This window comes from Bubalus bubalis, chromosome 24 (genome assembly GCF_019923935.1).
Source record: "Bubalus bubalis isolate 160015118507 breed Murrah chromosome 24, NDDB_SH_1, whole genome shotgun sequence".
In the NCBI taxonomy this organism is placed as follows: Eukaryota; Metazoa; Chordata; class Mammalia; order Artiodactyla; family Bovidae; genus Bubalus; species Bubalus bubalis.
Window position 1 is genome coordinate 1,343,211 of NC_059180.1, and position 17,943 is coordinate 1,361,153.

Sequence of the window (17,943 nt, forward strand, 5' to 3'; positions counted from 1 at the left end):
TCAGCAGAACAGCTCTTAACGCAAGCTTCCCCAACTCCAGCACCGCCCGCCCCGAACGTTCGTCTTTTTGAGCCAGGAAAGGCTCCTGCCCCCTGGTCCCTTTCTCCAGCCGCACTGGCTTCCAGCGCAGCCCGGAACACAACTCACACCTGCTGGCCTGGGCGCCCCTGCCTGCCACCTCTTTGGCCAGGGTCCCATTCCCCAGAAACCCACCATCCAAGACTATCTCCTTAGAAACTCGGTCCCAAGTCGCTCTCAATGACGCTTCCTCAGTGACAGCAAGCTGCACCCCAACCACCCCCCAGCCAGAGCTCCCACCTGCACCCTACTTGCCTCGTCCACCAAATACTGCCCACCTCCACGGTGAGAACAGAAACCCCATGAGAGCAGGCCTTTTTGTTTACTTTGCTCCCAATTAGTAGCCCAGCGATTAAGAACAGTGTCCAGCAGAGAGTAAGTGCCCAGTAAGCATCTGTCAATGCAAAGCAGGAATTGAACTCCCAGGAGCAAGAAGGCCGCGTGGAGCAGTCAAGGCCTGCCGTGTCTCCCAGGCGGGAGGAGCCCCGCCCCCACAGTGCACTCGGGCCTCCCTGGCGGCAGGAACCCCCCTAGGTGAGCTGCAGCAAGAGGAGAGCTGTTCACAGGACGGCTGCCAGCGCGCAGCCACACAGAGCCCTGAGCAGCGACATCCCCAGCCTGGCCTATCTGCCCTCCTCCATGCTCTCTGCCAACTTGCGGCTATATCCATTTATCTTCCCAAAGAATGTGAGACAAAAATCCTGATTCTATAAAGCTGCACTGGCCTTGTGGACAACCAACCCCCACCACAAGAAAAGGGTGTTTTCCGCCTTCCTGCAAAGGCTTAAGTGCTTTTCGTGTGTGCAGGCTCACTCACTCAGTCGTGTCCAGCTCTGTGTGACCCCATGGACTACTGCCCGCCAGGCTCCTCTGTTCATGGGATTTCCCAGGCAAGAATACTGGAGTGGGGTGCCACTTCCTTCTCCAGGGGATCTTCTTCCCAACCCAGCAATCGATCGCGTTGCAGGCAGATCGTTTACCGCCTGAACCCCTGGGAAGCCGTTAGGTGTTTTTATATTTTGCTTTACATAATATAAATATAAACAACAACCTCTTAAGGTTCTTCCAAGCCCTCTGTACTTACTAGTTGGGAATTTCCAAACCAAATCCCCTCTAGCCTCAGAAGTGCAACACAGATGCGGCTACTCCAGGGAATGCTCCCCGAGTGCCCGCTGGAGAGGCCGGTCTTCGAGGTCTCGGGCTGGCCTGAGCGTCCTGGCCGAGCTCCTCCTAACCCACCTGGTTCACAGGCTTCCCGCACACACCACGCAAACCCCCTCAGGCAGCTCTCACTCCCTGATTCTGCCCAGCAAGGAGGGGCACACACCATGTACACCACAGAAGTTCCGCATGACGACGGACAGGCCGGTTTCCAAACAAGAACACCACCAGGCACCGTGCCCACACCAAACACAACTTCACCCAAGATGGACCACGCCCCCAAAACGCCAGAGCTAAAGCTACAAACTCTCAGCAGAAAGCACAGGAGCAAATCTCTGTGACCTTAGGTCACACAAACCCTTCCTAGATATGACCCTAGAAGCACCAGCAAAAGAAAACAGACCAACTGGACTTCGTCAAAATTAGAAACTGCTGGGAATTTCCTGGCGGTCCAGTGGTAAGGACGCGGCACTTTCTCTGCCAGGGCCAGGTTTGATCTCTGGTTGGGGAACTAAGATTCAGCAAGCCACACAGCGCAGCCAAACAACAACAACAAAAAAGAACAAAAACCAAAAACCTATTGTGCTATAAACGATCATCAAGAAAGTGGAAAGACAACCCACAGAACGCAGACAAAACTATGTATCCAATAAGGGACCTGAGCCTAAAGTACATAAAGAGACTTATAACTCAAGCTCTTAAAATAGACAAATTCATTTTAAAGGTTGACAAGTGATCTGAATAGACGTTTCGCCAAAGGAGGGGCACAGAAGGCCAGCGGCACGTGAAGAAAGGTCCAACCCCTGGGGACTCCGCCCGCTGGGGTGGCTGCAATCAGGAAGGCAGGCAGGAACGAGTGCTGGCGAGGTCGTGAAGAACCTGGAACCCACACACTCGGCGGCGGGAAAGTCCGGCAGTGAACCTCAAAAGGTCAAACACGGGTTGTGAGCCGATGATGCCACTCCTGCATGGCACCCACGGGAAATGGCACAGCAGGCCCACACAGAGGCGGGCACAGGGACGCTGGCGTCAGCGCCAGTCATGACAGCCAAACACAGGGACAGCCCAGCCGCCCGAGGACCGATGCACGAGTAAGAAAAATGTGAGTTACCCGTGCAATGGAGTATTATTCAGCCATAAAAAGAAACACCGATTCATGCTACAACACAGATGAACTCTGAAAAGACTGCTGAGTAAAAGGAGTCGTCACTAAGGCCTTCAAAGTACTACTACACGGTCCTATTTACATGAAACCTCAAGAAAAGACAAATCTATAGAGACGGAAAGACTAGTGGTTGTATAGTCTGGGGGACGAGGGGTTTGGAGGGAAAGGGGGGCGACTACCTATGGGCATCGGATGATGAGAATGTCCTAGAATCAACCCTGGCTGAAGGCTGCATCACTCTCAAGCTATACTAAAAACCAGTGAGCAGCACACCTGAGGCAGGTGAATTACGCCGCGTGTGAGTCAAACCCCAGCCAAGCCTCAAAAACGCCTGAGGAGGTCCTTCTCTGCTCTGCAGTTCTTGTGAACAAGGACTACGTGTCCTCCTAGCCCGGGATGGAGCCTGGAATGCAGACGGCTCGCACTCTAAGGGAAGGTGTCTGCCAAGAAGGAAAAGACCATCCACCTGCTAAACCCTCCAGGTGGGTTGCAGGCACGAGCGAGAGAAGCTGAGCTGGGGAGGCCGCCACAGAAATGCCACGTGGCCACGCTCAGGACCCCGGGGACCTCCCTGGCGTCCACGCGGCTGTGAAGCTGCAGGTCCGTGGCAGCCATTGAGTCCAAGAAGCCCCTTAATAAAGTGTTTTCCCCCTTCCTCCTCCCCACATGGACCCAAAAGCAGGATGAAGACAGTCACTCGGACCATGTGTGCAGGGTCGACCACCACTGAGAGGGCATGACCAGTTTCTGAACCTTCTGGGTGCTTATGTCTCCTTAACCCTGCAGACACTCCAAGTAGGTACTCTGACCTCATTTTACAGACGTGAAACCTGGAGGCCCCCCGGCAGCAAGGCCGGCCGGAGGTCAAGGTGAGCCCGGTGACTCGTGGGGCCAGAGCCCACGCCTGGTGAGGGGGCTCACGAGGCCTCATTCAACGCCCACAACACGCAGGGGACCGGGGGCACACCACACTCCTGGGCCAGGGGTCGGGGCACCTCGGTGCAAACGCCCAACCTGTCATGACTGTGAGCAAGCAGAGCTGGGCCAGCGGTTGGGGCACCACGGTGAAACGCCCGACCTGTCATGACTGTCTGCGAGCAGAGCTGGGCCAGCGGTCAGGGCGTCTCGGTGCAAACGCCCAACCCTCCTGTGACCATGAGTGAGCAGAGCTGGGTCAGAGGTCGGGGCGCCTTGGTGCAAACGCCCGACTCCCCTGTGACTGTGAGCAAGCAGAGCTGAGCCAGCAGTCGGGGCACCTCGGTGCAAATGCCCGACCCCCCGTGACTGTGAGCGAGCAGAGCTGGGCCAGCAGTCAGGGCGCCTCGGTGCAAACGCCCGACCCGTCATGACTGTGAGAGAGCAGCTCAACTCTGCGCCGTTTCCTCCTCTCCGAAACGGGGACACCACCAGGCACGTTACTGGTAGACGACAAGAATTTTAAAAACACGATTGTATGTGAAAGCACAGAGCACAGTGCCCGGACAAAACCGCAGACTGAGATGAACTGCTGGCCAGGGCGTGCTGGTCACTCCAGCACTGGGTCCCATGGCGATGTGACTCCCTAAATCCCACGAGAACCCCCAGAGCACAGATCGCCCCGGCCCTCGAGAAGGGCACGCGAACCACTGCCGTTCACGCCCACAGGGCTTCTCTGGCTGCGAGTGGCCAGTGGCCGTTCCTCCCTGGGACCAAACCACACAGAGAGGGGAAATGGCTCGTTTGTTTCCTTAGGACATCACAAAACAGAAGCCCAGCCCTGAAAGGAGTCACCTGTCAGATGGTCTCCCCTGACCCGACTCCCGGCAAGAGGAACCTGCCCGCCCGCGGGGACCCTGCCTCTTCAGGAACCTGGCAAACGAGCTTCTGGGGCTCGTGGAATCTGTTCATCAAGGTCTCCTCGGGCCTCTCACTTCTGGAATGCATTCATGTGGGGAGGCCCAGGGACTTTTCCCAGAGTTTAAAAAAAAAACAACACTATTTTAGCTAACTCGGGAAATCTTGGAATTACTGACGAAGCAGAAGTTCAAAGTTCCAAAGAGAATACTCATCTCTGTTTAACTCAATTCAGTCTGGTTTTGGTTTTGTTCTATAAAAAAACAAAACACCCTCCTCCCAGGCCTGTATGGTTTCGTCTAAAAGTGACTCAGGTTTTCTAGGATCTCTGGATATGAACGTGAACGTGTTCCAAAATCCCCAGCAGCCTCCGTCTCTGGATCCAGCGGAGGCGGCGCAGAGAATCTGCGTTCGCAGCCTCAGTCCCTCTCATACAATTCCAAGCAATCACCCAATATTATAAACCAAGTGACATACAATTAAATTCACTTAAACAGACATTTATCGCTCACAGGGAGGGAGACAGGGCCCCTGCCTGCCGGCTGCCTTCGGAGTAGACGACTAGGAACGCAGTTAATCAACCAGAACACGGAACGCCTCGGAAACTGGCACGGACAAACTAGGAGCTGTGAAAAATGTCACAGAAAGAAAAACATTGAGTCAATTTCCCCCACAATTAAACCTGCACTGAGGGTGGACAGCCGGCTCTCCAGACAAGGAAGGGCTGAGCGCCTGTCCAGTCTCGCCCGCCACAAAGCCCAGAACCGGAGGGCATGGCTGACCCGAGCAACGCCAACATGACGGGACTCGGCCCGAGCTGCACACATGGGCGGGAGCTGCTACTGCTGAGCTGTCACGCCCTCCACCGGGGGGAACGAGCCCCCGAGACGCCCCCCAGGCTGAACGCGGGCTTCCAGGGGGCGCGGCAGCGCTGGGTCCCCGCTCAGCGAGGACACACCCTCCGGGCGGACGCTCCCTTTCTGGAGAGAAGACCGCACACCTCACGAGGGTCTCGGGTGGTCTCCCTAAGAACAGGATCCTGGAACCTCCTTCCTCTCAGAAAACCCTGAGGACCGAAATGTCTGTGTCTGGGAGGGGCTGGTTACTCAGTCAGAAGCCGATTCTCCAGACAGGCTCCGGAAGGGGGCCCGTGGTGCAGACAGCGGCGTGGGCAGTGAGGTCAGACCCGATGTACCGCCGGAGCCAGGCCGGAGGAGGCTCCAGCTCAGCCACCACCAGCAGTAGGTGCCGGGCGAGTCAGTCTCTGGGTGCCTCGACTTCCCCATCTGTAAAGTGGGGTGAGTGAGACCCCTCACCGCACAGCATCACTGCAGGATGAAGCTAGTTTACGCGTCAGGCACAAGGAAGGCCTTGGCCGTCACTGCAAACACCCCACCAAGTCCCCCGACCAGGGAGGCGGAGGACGGGACCGTCTCTCCCCGCAGCGGAGCCCCTCTCAGGTCTGGAGGTGGAGGACGGGCACTCTCTCCTCGCAGCAGAGCCCCTCTCAGGGGAACAGAACCCCCCACAGCGCACAGGGAAACGAGCCTCTGGCACCCCCGACCAGGGAGGTGGAGGACGGGCACTCTCTCCCCGCAGCGGAGCCCCTCAGGGGAACAGACCCCCACAGCGCACGGGGAAACGAGCCTCTGGCACCCCCAACCAGGGACGTGGAGGACGGGACACTCTCTCCCTGCAGCAGAGCCCCTCTCAGGGGAACAGAACCCCCCACAGCGCACGGGGAAACTTGAGCCTCTGGCAGAGACTTCCACGAGACCCCCGACTTCACTGTCCCTCCCTTGAGGACGCGCGGGGGGCAGAAGCCACCTTGAGATAAGGACCTGCACACACACAGACCAGCCTTGGGGCCTGAAGAGCTGACTACGCAATTCCAAACCCCGCCCATGAGTGGTCAGTTCTGGAAGCCCCATCCACCCCGCCGCCTGGACTGGAACTTCTTGGGAGCTGGGAGGTGGAATTACGGTTCCGCAGATAATGAGCTGTGCAAAGTCAGGAGTGTCACCCGACCCTATCCCAGCACAGGGCCTCTGCACTTCCAACAGAGGTGACATTCCCAGACGTCCCTCCTCCCAACACACGATGCCGGAGGCCCTGCGGCCCCTTCCTGCTGGTCCCAGGGGCCCCTGGCACACCTGAGCTCGCCAGCGGCCGGGCCAGCGCCAGTATAACCAGACACGGACATCGGAAGCAGCGGAGCCAGCAATCTCCTGCTGATGAGCTGCATGTTCTCCTTTGGGGGTGGGTGTTGACACAACAAACATGCATTTCGTTATAAATACATCTACAATATTAACTACAGAGTGGAAGCTGAGAGGCCAAAACTCCTACAAAACCATTTTCAAACAAGATCCCTGGCGCCCAGCTCTGCCTGTCAAGCTGTGTTATTAGCAAATCCACTTACTGTCACAGGGTCTGGGACACACTGGGGCTTCCCTGACACTTTCCTCCGGGGAAACAGACACAGACACGCGGCGTGTAACGTGTCTACCGACAGCTTTATGTATCAACACACGTGGTTTGACCTATCCAGGTCAAAAACGGAAAAGAGCATTGGCGGGACTTCCCTGGTGGCCCAGGGCTGAGACTCTGCACTCCAAGCGCAGGGGGCCCGTCCCATCCCTGGTCAGGGAACTGGACCCCAGAGGCCACAGCTAAGACCCAGTGCAGTCAAATAAATAAACACAAAGATTAAAACGCTAACAGCCCTGGGGTCCTGGAAGCCCCCATCCTGGGCCCGCACAGGCCCTCCCTTCTCCGGCCAGAGGTGGCCACAGCCCCATTCTCACGGTCTCTCCCTTGCTCCTCATTTACTGCTTCACCACCTGCGTGAGCGTCCCCACACAGCAGAGTCTAACTGCATGGTGCGAAGTTTATATAAATAGGAGTCACATGGTGTGTCTTTTCTCTGGCTTCTCTCTAACACCCTCAGTAGAGGGCACAGGGATGCAGAACTTGTATTTGCAGAAGGTCACTAAGCAGGACATGTCTAAGGTCATCTAAGGACATTGCCCCAGCTCTTGAAGTCTAACAACGGAGCTTACTAAACCGTGGTTCCACACGCACAGCCGACAGCAGCCATCACCACTGGGCTGGGGAACTAGTTTAGCAGGAGAGAGGCTTTGTTTACCAAGTGCGAGCATCAGGACAAGTTTTAATGCTGACTCCGGGGGAAGGATCACATTTTACCACCTTTGTACTCCACAAGCGCACACACACACTCCTGGATTCACTGTCACGCAGACCTCAAACAGAAAAGCATGAAAACTCCGCGTAGAATAATGTTAAGGCAACCGAGCAGACAAGATGTAAATACACCCTGAGGTTAACTATGTCTAACACGTATGCACAGGAGCAGGAAACAGTCTAAAATCAGCGGTTGTGGGCTCACGGGTGATTTCTCTCTTATAAGACGTTCGTATTTGTGGTTATCTTACTTGTGCAACCTTCTCCTCAGAGTGCAGAATCACACACCACATGAAATCTTACCGGTCCGGTTACGACTCATTCATAAGACTTGCAGGCAAGAACGTCACTAGCGCAAAGCGGGTTAGAGAGTCCCGGAAAGGCGTGTCTCGATACTCCCAGAGTTGCCTCCAGACCTTACACCAACTGCCCTGGAACTCATCAGTCATGAATCTTCACCTCACACGTGCTTAGTGCGCATACTTCAAAGTGGATAAGACAGCTGATGGACCCTGAACACACCCATCCCCACACCCCAAGGGCACGAGTGTCCTCCTCCAACCAGGCGCGCCGGAACAGCGCCAAGGGTGGCCTCAGCCGTTTCCTGGAGCTCCACTTGAGGAGCACATCCACCCCGGCCACACGAGGTTTTAACATTGATCATTGTTGTTGGTCGGTTGCTGAGTCATGTCCAACTCTTTGCGACCCCATGGACTGCAGCACGCCAGGCTTCCCTGTCCTTCATTGTCTCCTGGAGTTTGTTCAAATTCATGCCAACTGAGTCGGTGATGCCATCCCACCATCTCATCCTCTGTCGTCCCCTTCTCCTCCTGCCTTCAATCTTTCCCAGCATCAGGGTTTTTTCTGGTGAGTCGGCTCTTTGCAACAGGTGGCCAAAGTACTGGAGCTTTAGCTCCAGCATCAGTCCTCCCAGTGAACGTTCAGGCCTGACCTCCTTTAGGACAGACTGGCTGGATCTCCTTGCTGATGCTTTCCCCAGGAACCTCTACCTCGAGTCTGCTTATGATTTCTTAACTATTCTACAACAAACACATTCAAAGGATGAAGGATGAAAACGCTACCGTTCTTCAGTGGGTAACATGGCCAGGGGTGCACTCTTTGAATCCCTGCGGGTCCAGGCCGCCAGCCTGCTCACTGGGCCTGGGTTCTAATCACCGGGGCAGTTTGTCTTGACACGCACTGCAGGCCCCGGGGAGGCCACTCCCATCTCTCTGGCATCTCACCACTCCAGCCTCTCCCATCAGCCTGCACGCTGCAGCCCAGACGTCTCTTTTTCTGGTGCATTTTTCTTGGGAAGGAAAAAATAAACCAAAACAGAATTCCCCTACCGGAACACATCACTTTCTTGCTAACCACAAATTCTGGCAAAATCTGCTCTACGTAGGAGAGATTCAGTTCCTCTTTCCTCAGATGGACACATTTTACCTTGCAAATTGTGTGTGTGTGTGTGTGTGTGTGTGAGAGAGAGACAGAGAGAGAAAAACAGAGTTCAAAGAGCATTAACACCAATTTAAATAATATTCACACAGCTACCATTGTTACCAAACTGTGATACTATCTTAAAAAACACTTGGGATAAAAATGTAATTCTAGGGAATTTCCTGGCGGTGCAGTGTGTCAGGACTCTGCACCTCTACTGCAGGAGCCCAGGTTCCATCGCTGGTTGGGGAACCAAGATCCTGCATGCCGCAAAAAAAAAAAAAAAGAAAAAAAAACACATGTAATTCTATTCCAACAGCAGAGCCCTGTCTCCATTAGCAGATGCTGGGATATAAAGAAATAATGGTTTCTGTCCCTCAGGAGCTGACAACAGAAATGTGTGTGATGGAGGGAGAGAGACGGACAGGAAGGTATTTTTTTGCCCCAATGCAGATGGCACTTTAAAGTATAATTTAATCCATCAAATGCATACATCTCAAGCGACAGCTCAGTGAATTGCCTGACAAATGCGTCCAGGCAGAGCAGTGGCAGTGGGGTGGTCGCGGAGGCACGGAGGCATGGAGACCACGCAGGTGGGGTGGGGGGAAGGCGTGGAGACCACGCAGGCGCGGAGAGAGGCCGGCGGCTGGCCGCAGAGTCGCTCGGAGGACAAGCAGAGTTCAGGTCTGATCCCATAGAAAGCCAGGAGGCGCCCCCAAGGCTTGGGAAGACGCACAGCTCAGAGCTTCCTAACCGAACAGCAGGTACGGCGTACATTTGGCGAGGGGCTGCGGCAGAAGTGAAACGGATCACTTAGGACACGGTGCTTTCACTGCCAAGGTCCAGAGTTCAATCCCTGGTCAGGGAACTAAGGTCCCAGGAGCTGTGAGGCGCAGGGAAGAAGCAAAGAAGGAAGGGAAGACCATGTCTAGGTAGGCAGGGTTGTAGGAAAGCAGGGCTGGTAATCTGTATTCTTATCCGGTATGATGCAATTCCCAAAATCAGGTCAGACAAGCAAGCACCTATCACACTCATTCTTAGGCACTCCAGGGCATCATCGCTGAGCTGCATGACCTCTAAACAGACGCTGAAATAAAATCTCATGCTGCAATCAGAAAACAGGGTTCCAGTCAGATATTCTGATGGTTATGATTTTAATATGAAATCCACAACAGGTCTAAGACCAAAATACAAAAAGAACTGCAACAAAGCAAAAAAAAAAAAAAAAAGAAAAGAACAATCCCATAAGAAAATGGGCCAAATATAAGAAACAGTCAGTTCAGGAAGGTCATACAAGATCAAAGCATCACAAGAACTAAACTTCACTGATAACTGAAGAAATAGAAATTAAAACAAAAATAAAACACGTTCTTAATTTCTCTAATGCTGAGGGAATTAAAAAAAAAAACAAAACATGGCACTTAATGGTGATGAGGTTACAGGGAGAAGATGCATTCTGTTACAGGTATAAACTGGCAACAACTATCAGAGAGGACCATTTGTCAGTGTTTATTAAAACAAAAAAACGTGCAACTGTACTTCCCTGGTGGCTCAGTGGTAAAGAATCCGCCTGCCAATGCAGGAGACATGGGATTGATCCCTGATCCCGGAAGATCCCACATGCTGCAGAGCAACTAAGTCCTGGAGTCATATGAATCTAGCTGTGCTCTAGAGCCCAGGACCCACAATTACTGAACTCTGTGCCAGAGAGCCTGTGCTCCGCAACAAGACAGCCCACCGCAATGAGAAGCCCACACCACAACTAGAGAGTGACCCCTCATCAGCTGCAACTAGAGAAAAGCCCAGGCAGCAAGAAAGACCCAGCACAGCCAAAAATAAATGATTTCTTTAAAAACATGTGCAACCCTATGACCCAGCAATTCCGCTCCTTAGGGTATTTAAGGCAGAATGTGGGTGTGTGCTCAGACGCTCGGTTGTGTCCAACTCTTGCATCCCTATGGACTATAGCCCACCAGGTTCCTCTGTCCACGGGATTTCCCAGGCAAGAATACTGGAGTGGGCTGCCATTTCCTCCCCCAGGGGATGTTCCAGACCCAGGGATCAAACCCATGTCGTCTCATCTCCTGCACTGGCAAGTGGATTCCTTACTGACGAGCCGCCCTGGGCAGCCCTTACAGCAGACTGATGCCCTCCACAGTTACCCACACCCCAACCCAGAAACCGTGAACCTGTTACAAACACAGCGAAGGAGAACCAGAAGTGCCGATAAAGTTCAGGTCGCTAAGAAGCCGACGTTAAAATTGGGAGAATCCTACTGGATTACCAGGTGGGCCCAATGTAATCCGAGAGGTGCTTAGAAGTGGAACAAGTGGACAGACGAAAGAGTCAGAGTCAGGACAGGACGGGACGGCGTGGCCTGGGGTAGTGGAGCAAGGGGGTGATCACGCGGGAGGCACCTGGGAGCCGGGAGAGACCAAGAAACAGCTTCTCCCCCAGGGCCTCAGGAGGAACGCAGCCCTGCCCACAGCCAGATTTCAGCTCAGGGAAACCTGTTCTGGCTACAGACCTTCTGGACTGTAAAATGAGAAATTTCTGGTTAAGCCACTTTGTGTGTGGTCATTTTTGTTACAGCAGCAGCAGAAAACCAATACACGACCGTAGGGAAACACGGGCACAGAGTCACAGGAGGTCCACATATTGCAAAACTGAAAGTTAAATGTTTAGGAAGGGAGTTAACACTCACAGCTTAAGCTTCCAGGGATTAGAATATAATATGATTCTGGGGGCTCCCCTGGTAGTACAGTGGGTAAGAATCTGCCTGCCAATGCAGGGAACACAGGCTGGATCCCTGGTCTGGGAGGATTCCACATGCCGTGGAGCAACTCGAGTCCGTGCGCCAGAACCACCGAGCCTGCCCGCGGCAACAACTGAAGCCTCCTCACCCAAAGCCTGTGCTCCACTGCACGAGAAGCCGCCACGGTGAGAGGCCCGCACGGCAAGGCAGAGCAGCCCCTGCTCCACGCAACCAGAGAAAGCCCTCTCTCAGCAACAAAGACCCAGGACAGCCAAAAAAAAATTCGCTTAAAAAAAATTTTTTTTTAAACATTAAGGCTGAAAACCACAGTGAACATCATTTTTTCTGACAATCCCAAAGGCACTACAAAGACCCAGACCCCCATGGTCCCCACAGTTAATACTAATAGTGAGCTACGGCTGTGTGCACAGAACGCCAGAGACGATGGCATTCGCTGTATGTCCGCAAGCCACAACTTCAACACTCAAAATCAACTTCTGCTCAAGCATGAGAGACACACATATCGTGTGTGGATAAAATTCACTCTCAAAGACGTATTTTCTGATTGCAGCCCATCTAACCACCATCCCCACCACAACATACCCTCTTAATATTGCCCACTGTGGGCAGGCCTCTTACCTCCGGGTTTTAGCTTTCCCAGTTTAAAAAAAAAAAAAGTGCTTTTTGTTGTTGTGTTTTTCCTCTACCACGCCACCTCCCTCAACTGGATGCCTGATGTTAACAAAATCACCAGGGTCCCTAACAAGGCCAGCTGCCAGTCTCAGGGAGTGGGGGTGGCTGACACAATGGCGGCCAGTGGGTGAGTCCTGTGGGAAGCATTCAGACTGTCCTTGCACCTGCAGAGAGCCCAGAACGACCAGCACATCCAGCAACTCTGAACTGCTTTACAATCCCCAGGGGAAGAAGCGTTCCTGCTCAAACAGTGCCTCACATTTCCAAAAGTGACCTGGACAAGGAGTCCAGTGTGGGCACCTGAAACAGGCAAGCTGACCAGCCCACGCTGGGCTCAAACGTGTGACCTCCTGAACACAACGTTCTAACCATGAGCACCAGCCGTCACATGCTACCCCTTACAAACCTACAAGGGAAAGGAAAAATACAGGCCAAGGGTGGGGAGCGGCGGGTCTGGGGTCTAAAGGCAGACTCACCCAGGGTCTTCAGGGGACTTAGGCCAAGCCAGAGCACTGTCCACCCCACCCCTGCCCCCAACAGCTCCACTCCACTCCCACCTCCTTTTCCCCCTAATGAATCAACCGTCTTACAGCCCTCCAGGGCTCACTTTAAGCATGAGCTTCTCAGGGACACCTTCCAGACCCTCCAAACGGAGTTTCCAACTTGTGCCGCCGCACCACCAAGAAGCTGCAGTAACTCACACCCAGAGGTATTCTCCAGTTGGAAGGCTAGAGGGGGTACCATCTAAATGGGGCCATCCTAGAAAAGCCAAGCCTCACGCGTGCTCCTCAGTGTTCACGCTCACCCACTAAGAAAAGCACTTACGGAGAAACACGGTGGGCTGGCCGAAGAAACGCCCAAGTCCTGAGCCGCCACAGTACGTGCCAAGGCCCGGCAAGTCCAGGGACACGCGGAGGGCAGATGGGCACGCAGGAAGCGCGGGGCGGGCGGGTGCTGCGGCCCCGAGGGACCCGGAGAGTCCCGGGGAGACGCAGGCAGAAGCGCGCGGAGAGGCGCAAACCCGGACAGGTGCTGGGGTTCTGAGCCGCGGAGCCACGCGCCCTCCTGGGCGTGGACCGGGAGGGGCCGTGAGAAGGGAGGACCCAGCAGGCGCGGGGAGTTCCGGGCCAGGACGCGAGCCGAAGGCCGCAGGGCCTCAGCGGCGCGGGCCTAAGCCGCGCGGGGCGGGGGGGGGGGGGGTGCCTGCCATACCTGCCGCTGGCGGGTCCGCCTCCTCGTCCGCCTCCGCCTCAGCAGCTACAGCTCCGGGCGCGGTGGGCAGCGGGTCCATCGCGCCGCCGGTCATGTGAGCGCTTGCCACGTGACTTCCTCTGCGCCCGCCGGCCTGGGCCCGGCCTCGCCACGCCCACGCCCAGGGTTGGCCACGCCCACTCCAGGCCTATCCCCGCCCGCCCCGGGCCTGCTCCGCCCACTCTCGGCCTCGCCACGCCCACGCACCGGGTCCGCCACGCCCAGTCCCGGCGTCGCCCCGCCCACTCATCCGCCTCTTCCCGCCCCGCCCCGGCTCAGCTGCCACGCGGAGGGCAGGTGGCGCGGTCCAGGCGCGCGCTCAGTGTCCGGCGTCCGCCGTTCCCTCGCTGCAGGTTCTCTGGCCGCTCCCTCGCCCGCTCGGTCAGTCCCCACCTGCCTTCCCTCAGCCCCCACTGACTCATTCATCCATTTATTCTCACTCTCACTCTCTGATCCGCTCGCTCGCTCACTTCCTCGGTAGTCCGCCCGCTGGTCCATCCGCTCGTTCGTTCACCGACTCGCTCACCCGCTCACTTAGCCACCTGGTCATTCAGTTGTTCACTCACTCAAGTCTCCGGACTGCCCCCTGGAGGCCAGGCGGGCCTGTGCATTTGGTACCCTCCCCATCTGGAGGACGGACAGGCCACCGGAGTGGAGCGGGTGTCCCGACTTGCAGGACAAGACGGTGGGAGCGCCGCACAAGAGCGCTCCCCCGGCCCTGGCCGGGTGAAGGGATCCCGGGATGCGGAGAGCATCAGCTGAGGCTGGAGGAATAAGGAATTCGGCGGGAGGAAGGAGCGGGTGTCCATAGGCCCCGACGCATCGCACAGCTGCAAACGCTGTGGTCTTCCTGGAGCTAAAAGCGGAGGCCGAAGAGGAAGCTGGAGCGACTGGTAGGGCTCCGTTAGGGAGGGCCTTGTTCCCAAGGTAAGGACCGTGGACCTGCTAATACCTGGACAACTGTTAACGCCCAGGGAGCCAGTAACAGCAATCAAGAGCCCAGAGCCCCAGTCAGGGTCCTAGGAAGGAATCCCTTCCCCAGGGAGTTAGTTCTCATTGCTACAGTCACCGGACATTTTTGTGAGCCGACCAACAACGATACTGTCCCCCAGCACAACTGAGGAAGTGGTGTGCCTCTTCCAGAGACCGCCATGCAGAAGCTTTCCCAAGTCCCAGCGGGATGCTTTTTCCTTCCGCCACCGCAGGCTTCCTTTAAGCTGGTTTTGCATCAAATGATGTGCTCAGCACTTTCTCCCCTCTCAAGGGCGCGCACACACACACACATTGTCATTCTCTGTCTCCCACTCGCTCTCTCTCTCCACCTAACTTCCTGGAAGTATTTGCTACAGATCTGTGTCCCCCCACTAGATCATAAGATCCTTATTCAATGCTTAAACACTCACTGGACCTTGAAAACTGTGAGGCATTAAACAAGTATAAAGTTAGACATTACACAAGAATAACAGCATGCATGCGTGCTAGGTCGCTTCAGTCATGTCCAACTCTTTGTGACCCTATGGACTGCAGCCTGACAGGCTCCTCTGTCCATGGGATTCTCCAGGCAAGAACACTGGAGTGGGATACCATGCCCTCCTCCAGGGGATCTTCCAACCTAGGGATCGAACCCGCATCTCTTGCATCTCCTGCATTGGCAGGTGGGTTCTTTACCACTAGTGCCCCCTGGGAAGCCGCACAAATAACAGCATATTAAATTTATTATTTTACTTGAACACCCCTGACTTGGTCAGGCAGCCTCTGCTGTCGTTCAGTGGTCCTGCACCTTGGCTGCAGCAGCACCTGGAAGCAGTTAAATATACTCTGCCAGAAGCCCAGCCTCAGAAGTTCTGATTTAATTGGTCTCAGGTATGGTCCAAACTCGGGATTTTTTTTTTTTTAAGCTCCCTGGATGATGCTAAGGTGCAGCCTAGGTGGAGAACCACTGCTCTACGTTGATAGTTTGTTTTGTCATTGCAAACATTTCTTGAGCATCTGCTCAGTTGAGAATTCTGTTTGTCATGGGAGAGGAGAGTGAGGGACCCCACATAGGAATAACCAGGAGAGGTCCCCACCTTCCAAATTTTCCAATGGAATTGATCGGAGGAGCAGAACACAGCAGGGTTCTCACACCACACAGAGCAGAGTGGGTGCAAACATGGGCACTGTGGGAGGAGAGATGCATGGTTGATTCTGCTGTGACAGGCTGTGAATGCCTCCAGGAGGAAGGAATTCAGCCCTTACGAGCTGTGGGCTACCCTGCCAGATATCGCTAACAGTGAGAGCATGCTTGGGAAGCACGCATCGAAATATGTCTGCCTGTAATGTCTTTAGATCCTCGCCAAAGAAGCCTAATCCTTATGCTATTTCTGTTTCATTCAGGAAATGGCAAATAGAAAATGGAATTCCTGCTTTTTTAAACCCTTTGATTAGTGGCACGAATTCAATTACATTAAGACTGTTAATGTTTTTTGAGTCACTTTTATCACTTTCCCTTCAGGAAAAAGGGAACTGTATGAGCGAACTGACAGAACTGGGGACGCAGGACCCTGGAGCTGGGAACCGCTGTGCAGGTGGGAAGGGGCCGCGGGGGCTCTTGCCAGTCGTCCTGCAGAGATGCAAGCATCTCCAGGGCCCACTACAGGCCTTTTCAGAGAGTCACTAGGATGGCTCGAGGAGGACGTCCACGTGTTTGTCAGCGCAGGCTCCATCACGCTGCAGGGACAGTCTCCAGTCTCAGAGGCCAGAAACAGCAGAGTCGTATTCAGCATCAGCCCTCGGAAAGCCAGGGTGAGAGCGCAGCCACCGCTCTGGAGTTCTGCCCTCCGGACAAAGGGGAAGTGCTCGGAGCGTCTCACTGCTCTGGCTCAGAATCACCACAAGGCTTCACCTCACGACTCGCTGGCCAGAACCAGTCATGGCTATACCCAACCACAACTGGAACATTTTACTATGCCCCTGGAAGACAGCCAGCCAGAAACGCCTGATAAACAGCACTAAATGCTAACCACACTAACCAAGCTAACATTTACTGAACATGCCTGTTATGTACTGAGCACTCTTACATATGCTTTTTACTTAGAAACTCATCGACTCCTCACAATAAATCTAGAAAATAGTAGTATGATTATCTCCATTTTGGCCAGGAAAGTTCAACCCTCTAAGACCCCACAGCTAGTCGATAAAAGATCTGGGGTTCCAGTCCACACTGTCTGGTGCCAGAGACCATCCTCAGAGGCCCTGCGGCACTTCCCCTGTGCTGTAAGCCAGCAATTTATCTTCAATCGTCCTAACCCGCAGGCTCTGCTCCACCCGTATCCCCTCCTTCTGGGAGGCGGGTAGGGAAGCTGCCTGTGGCTCTGAACCATAACACAGGGAAGAGGAAGAACTCTAAAAGTAGAGAAAATTATAGTTTCACTAATAATATCAATTGTCCCAAACTTTTTTTAAAATACTAGGTTTCAGACACTATGCTAATTGACGAACCAGTATCATCTCATTTAACACTGCGACAATCATGAAACCAAATCCTCTTCTGACACTATGGGTTACCTGCTCAAGCAGCACCTCTCCAGTCTGCATTCTACAATTCCTGCCTGGGGCAGTCCAGCAGCTAAGGCTCTGTGCTTCCATTGCGGGGGTGCGGGTTTAATCCCTGGTCAGGGAACTAAAGCTTCCATCCGTGGTGAAGAAACTAAGGTTGTCAGAGAACTGAGATCCCACATGTTTCACAGCACAGCCAAACAATCATACAAATAAATAAACATTTAAAAAATAAAATTCCTGCCTGGAGTAAAGGGATTTGCTCACATCCTCCATGAGCCCCAGGAAGCTTTAAATATCTCCAAGAAGTTGGCTGTCCTAATCAAACTTTATTTGGGGGGTTTCTATTTTTTTATTTGGCTGCGTGAGAACTTGGCTCCAACACCAGGAACTGAACCCGAATTTTCTGAATTGGGCTTCCCAAGTGGTGCTAGTGGTAAAGAATCCGCCTGCCAGTGCAGAAGACAGAAGAGACTAAGGTTCGATCCCTGGGTCAGGAGATCCCCTGGAGAAGGAAACATCAACCACTCCAGCATTCTTGCCTGGGAAATCCCACAGACAGAGCCTGGTGGGCTCCAGTCCATGGCATCGCAAAGAGACGGACACAACTGAGCGCACACGCACACATTCGTAACCTCTGGCCACCAGGGACGTCCCTGACCTGACTCGACTTTGGACAAGCTACTTAACTTGCTGCAATTTGCTCGCATGCAAATGGATTTATCAAGATCAGTTCAGTTCAGTTCGGTTCACTCACTCAGTCGTGTCCGACTCTGTGACCCCATGAATCGTAGCACGCCAGGCCTCCCTGTCCATCACCAACTCC

General features: G+C 54.2%; 1 protein-coding gene and 1 long non-coding RNA gene across 2 annotated transcripts in view; one reads left to right on the forward strand and one right to left on the reverse strand.

Annotated features, from left to right (window-relative positions):
- The window catches only part of SNX8 (sorting nexin 8), a 39,672-nt gene extending 25,979 nt beyond the window's left edge, over positions 1-13,693 (reverse strand). The window contains exon 1 of the mRNA XM_025275082.3: positions 13,542-13,693. Coding sequence (XP_025130867.3) covers positions 13,542-13,635 — 94 coding nt within the window. The 5' untranslated portion in view covers positions 13,636-13,693. The remainder of the gene's footprint in view (positions 1-13,541) is intronic.
- Positions 13,694-14,176: 483 nt separating this feature from the next.
- Positions 14,177-17,004, forward strand: LOC123331562. The gene is made up of 2 exons (XR_006548268.2): positions 14,177-14,507; positions 16,075-17,004. It is a non-coding gene; the product is annotated as an uncharacterized LOC123331562 (long non-coding RNA).
- Positions 17,005-17,943: the final 939 nt, after the last annotated feature.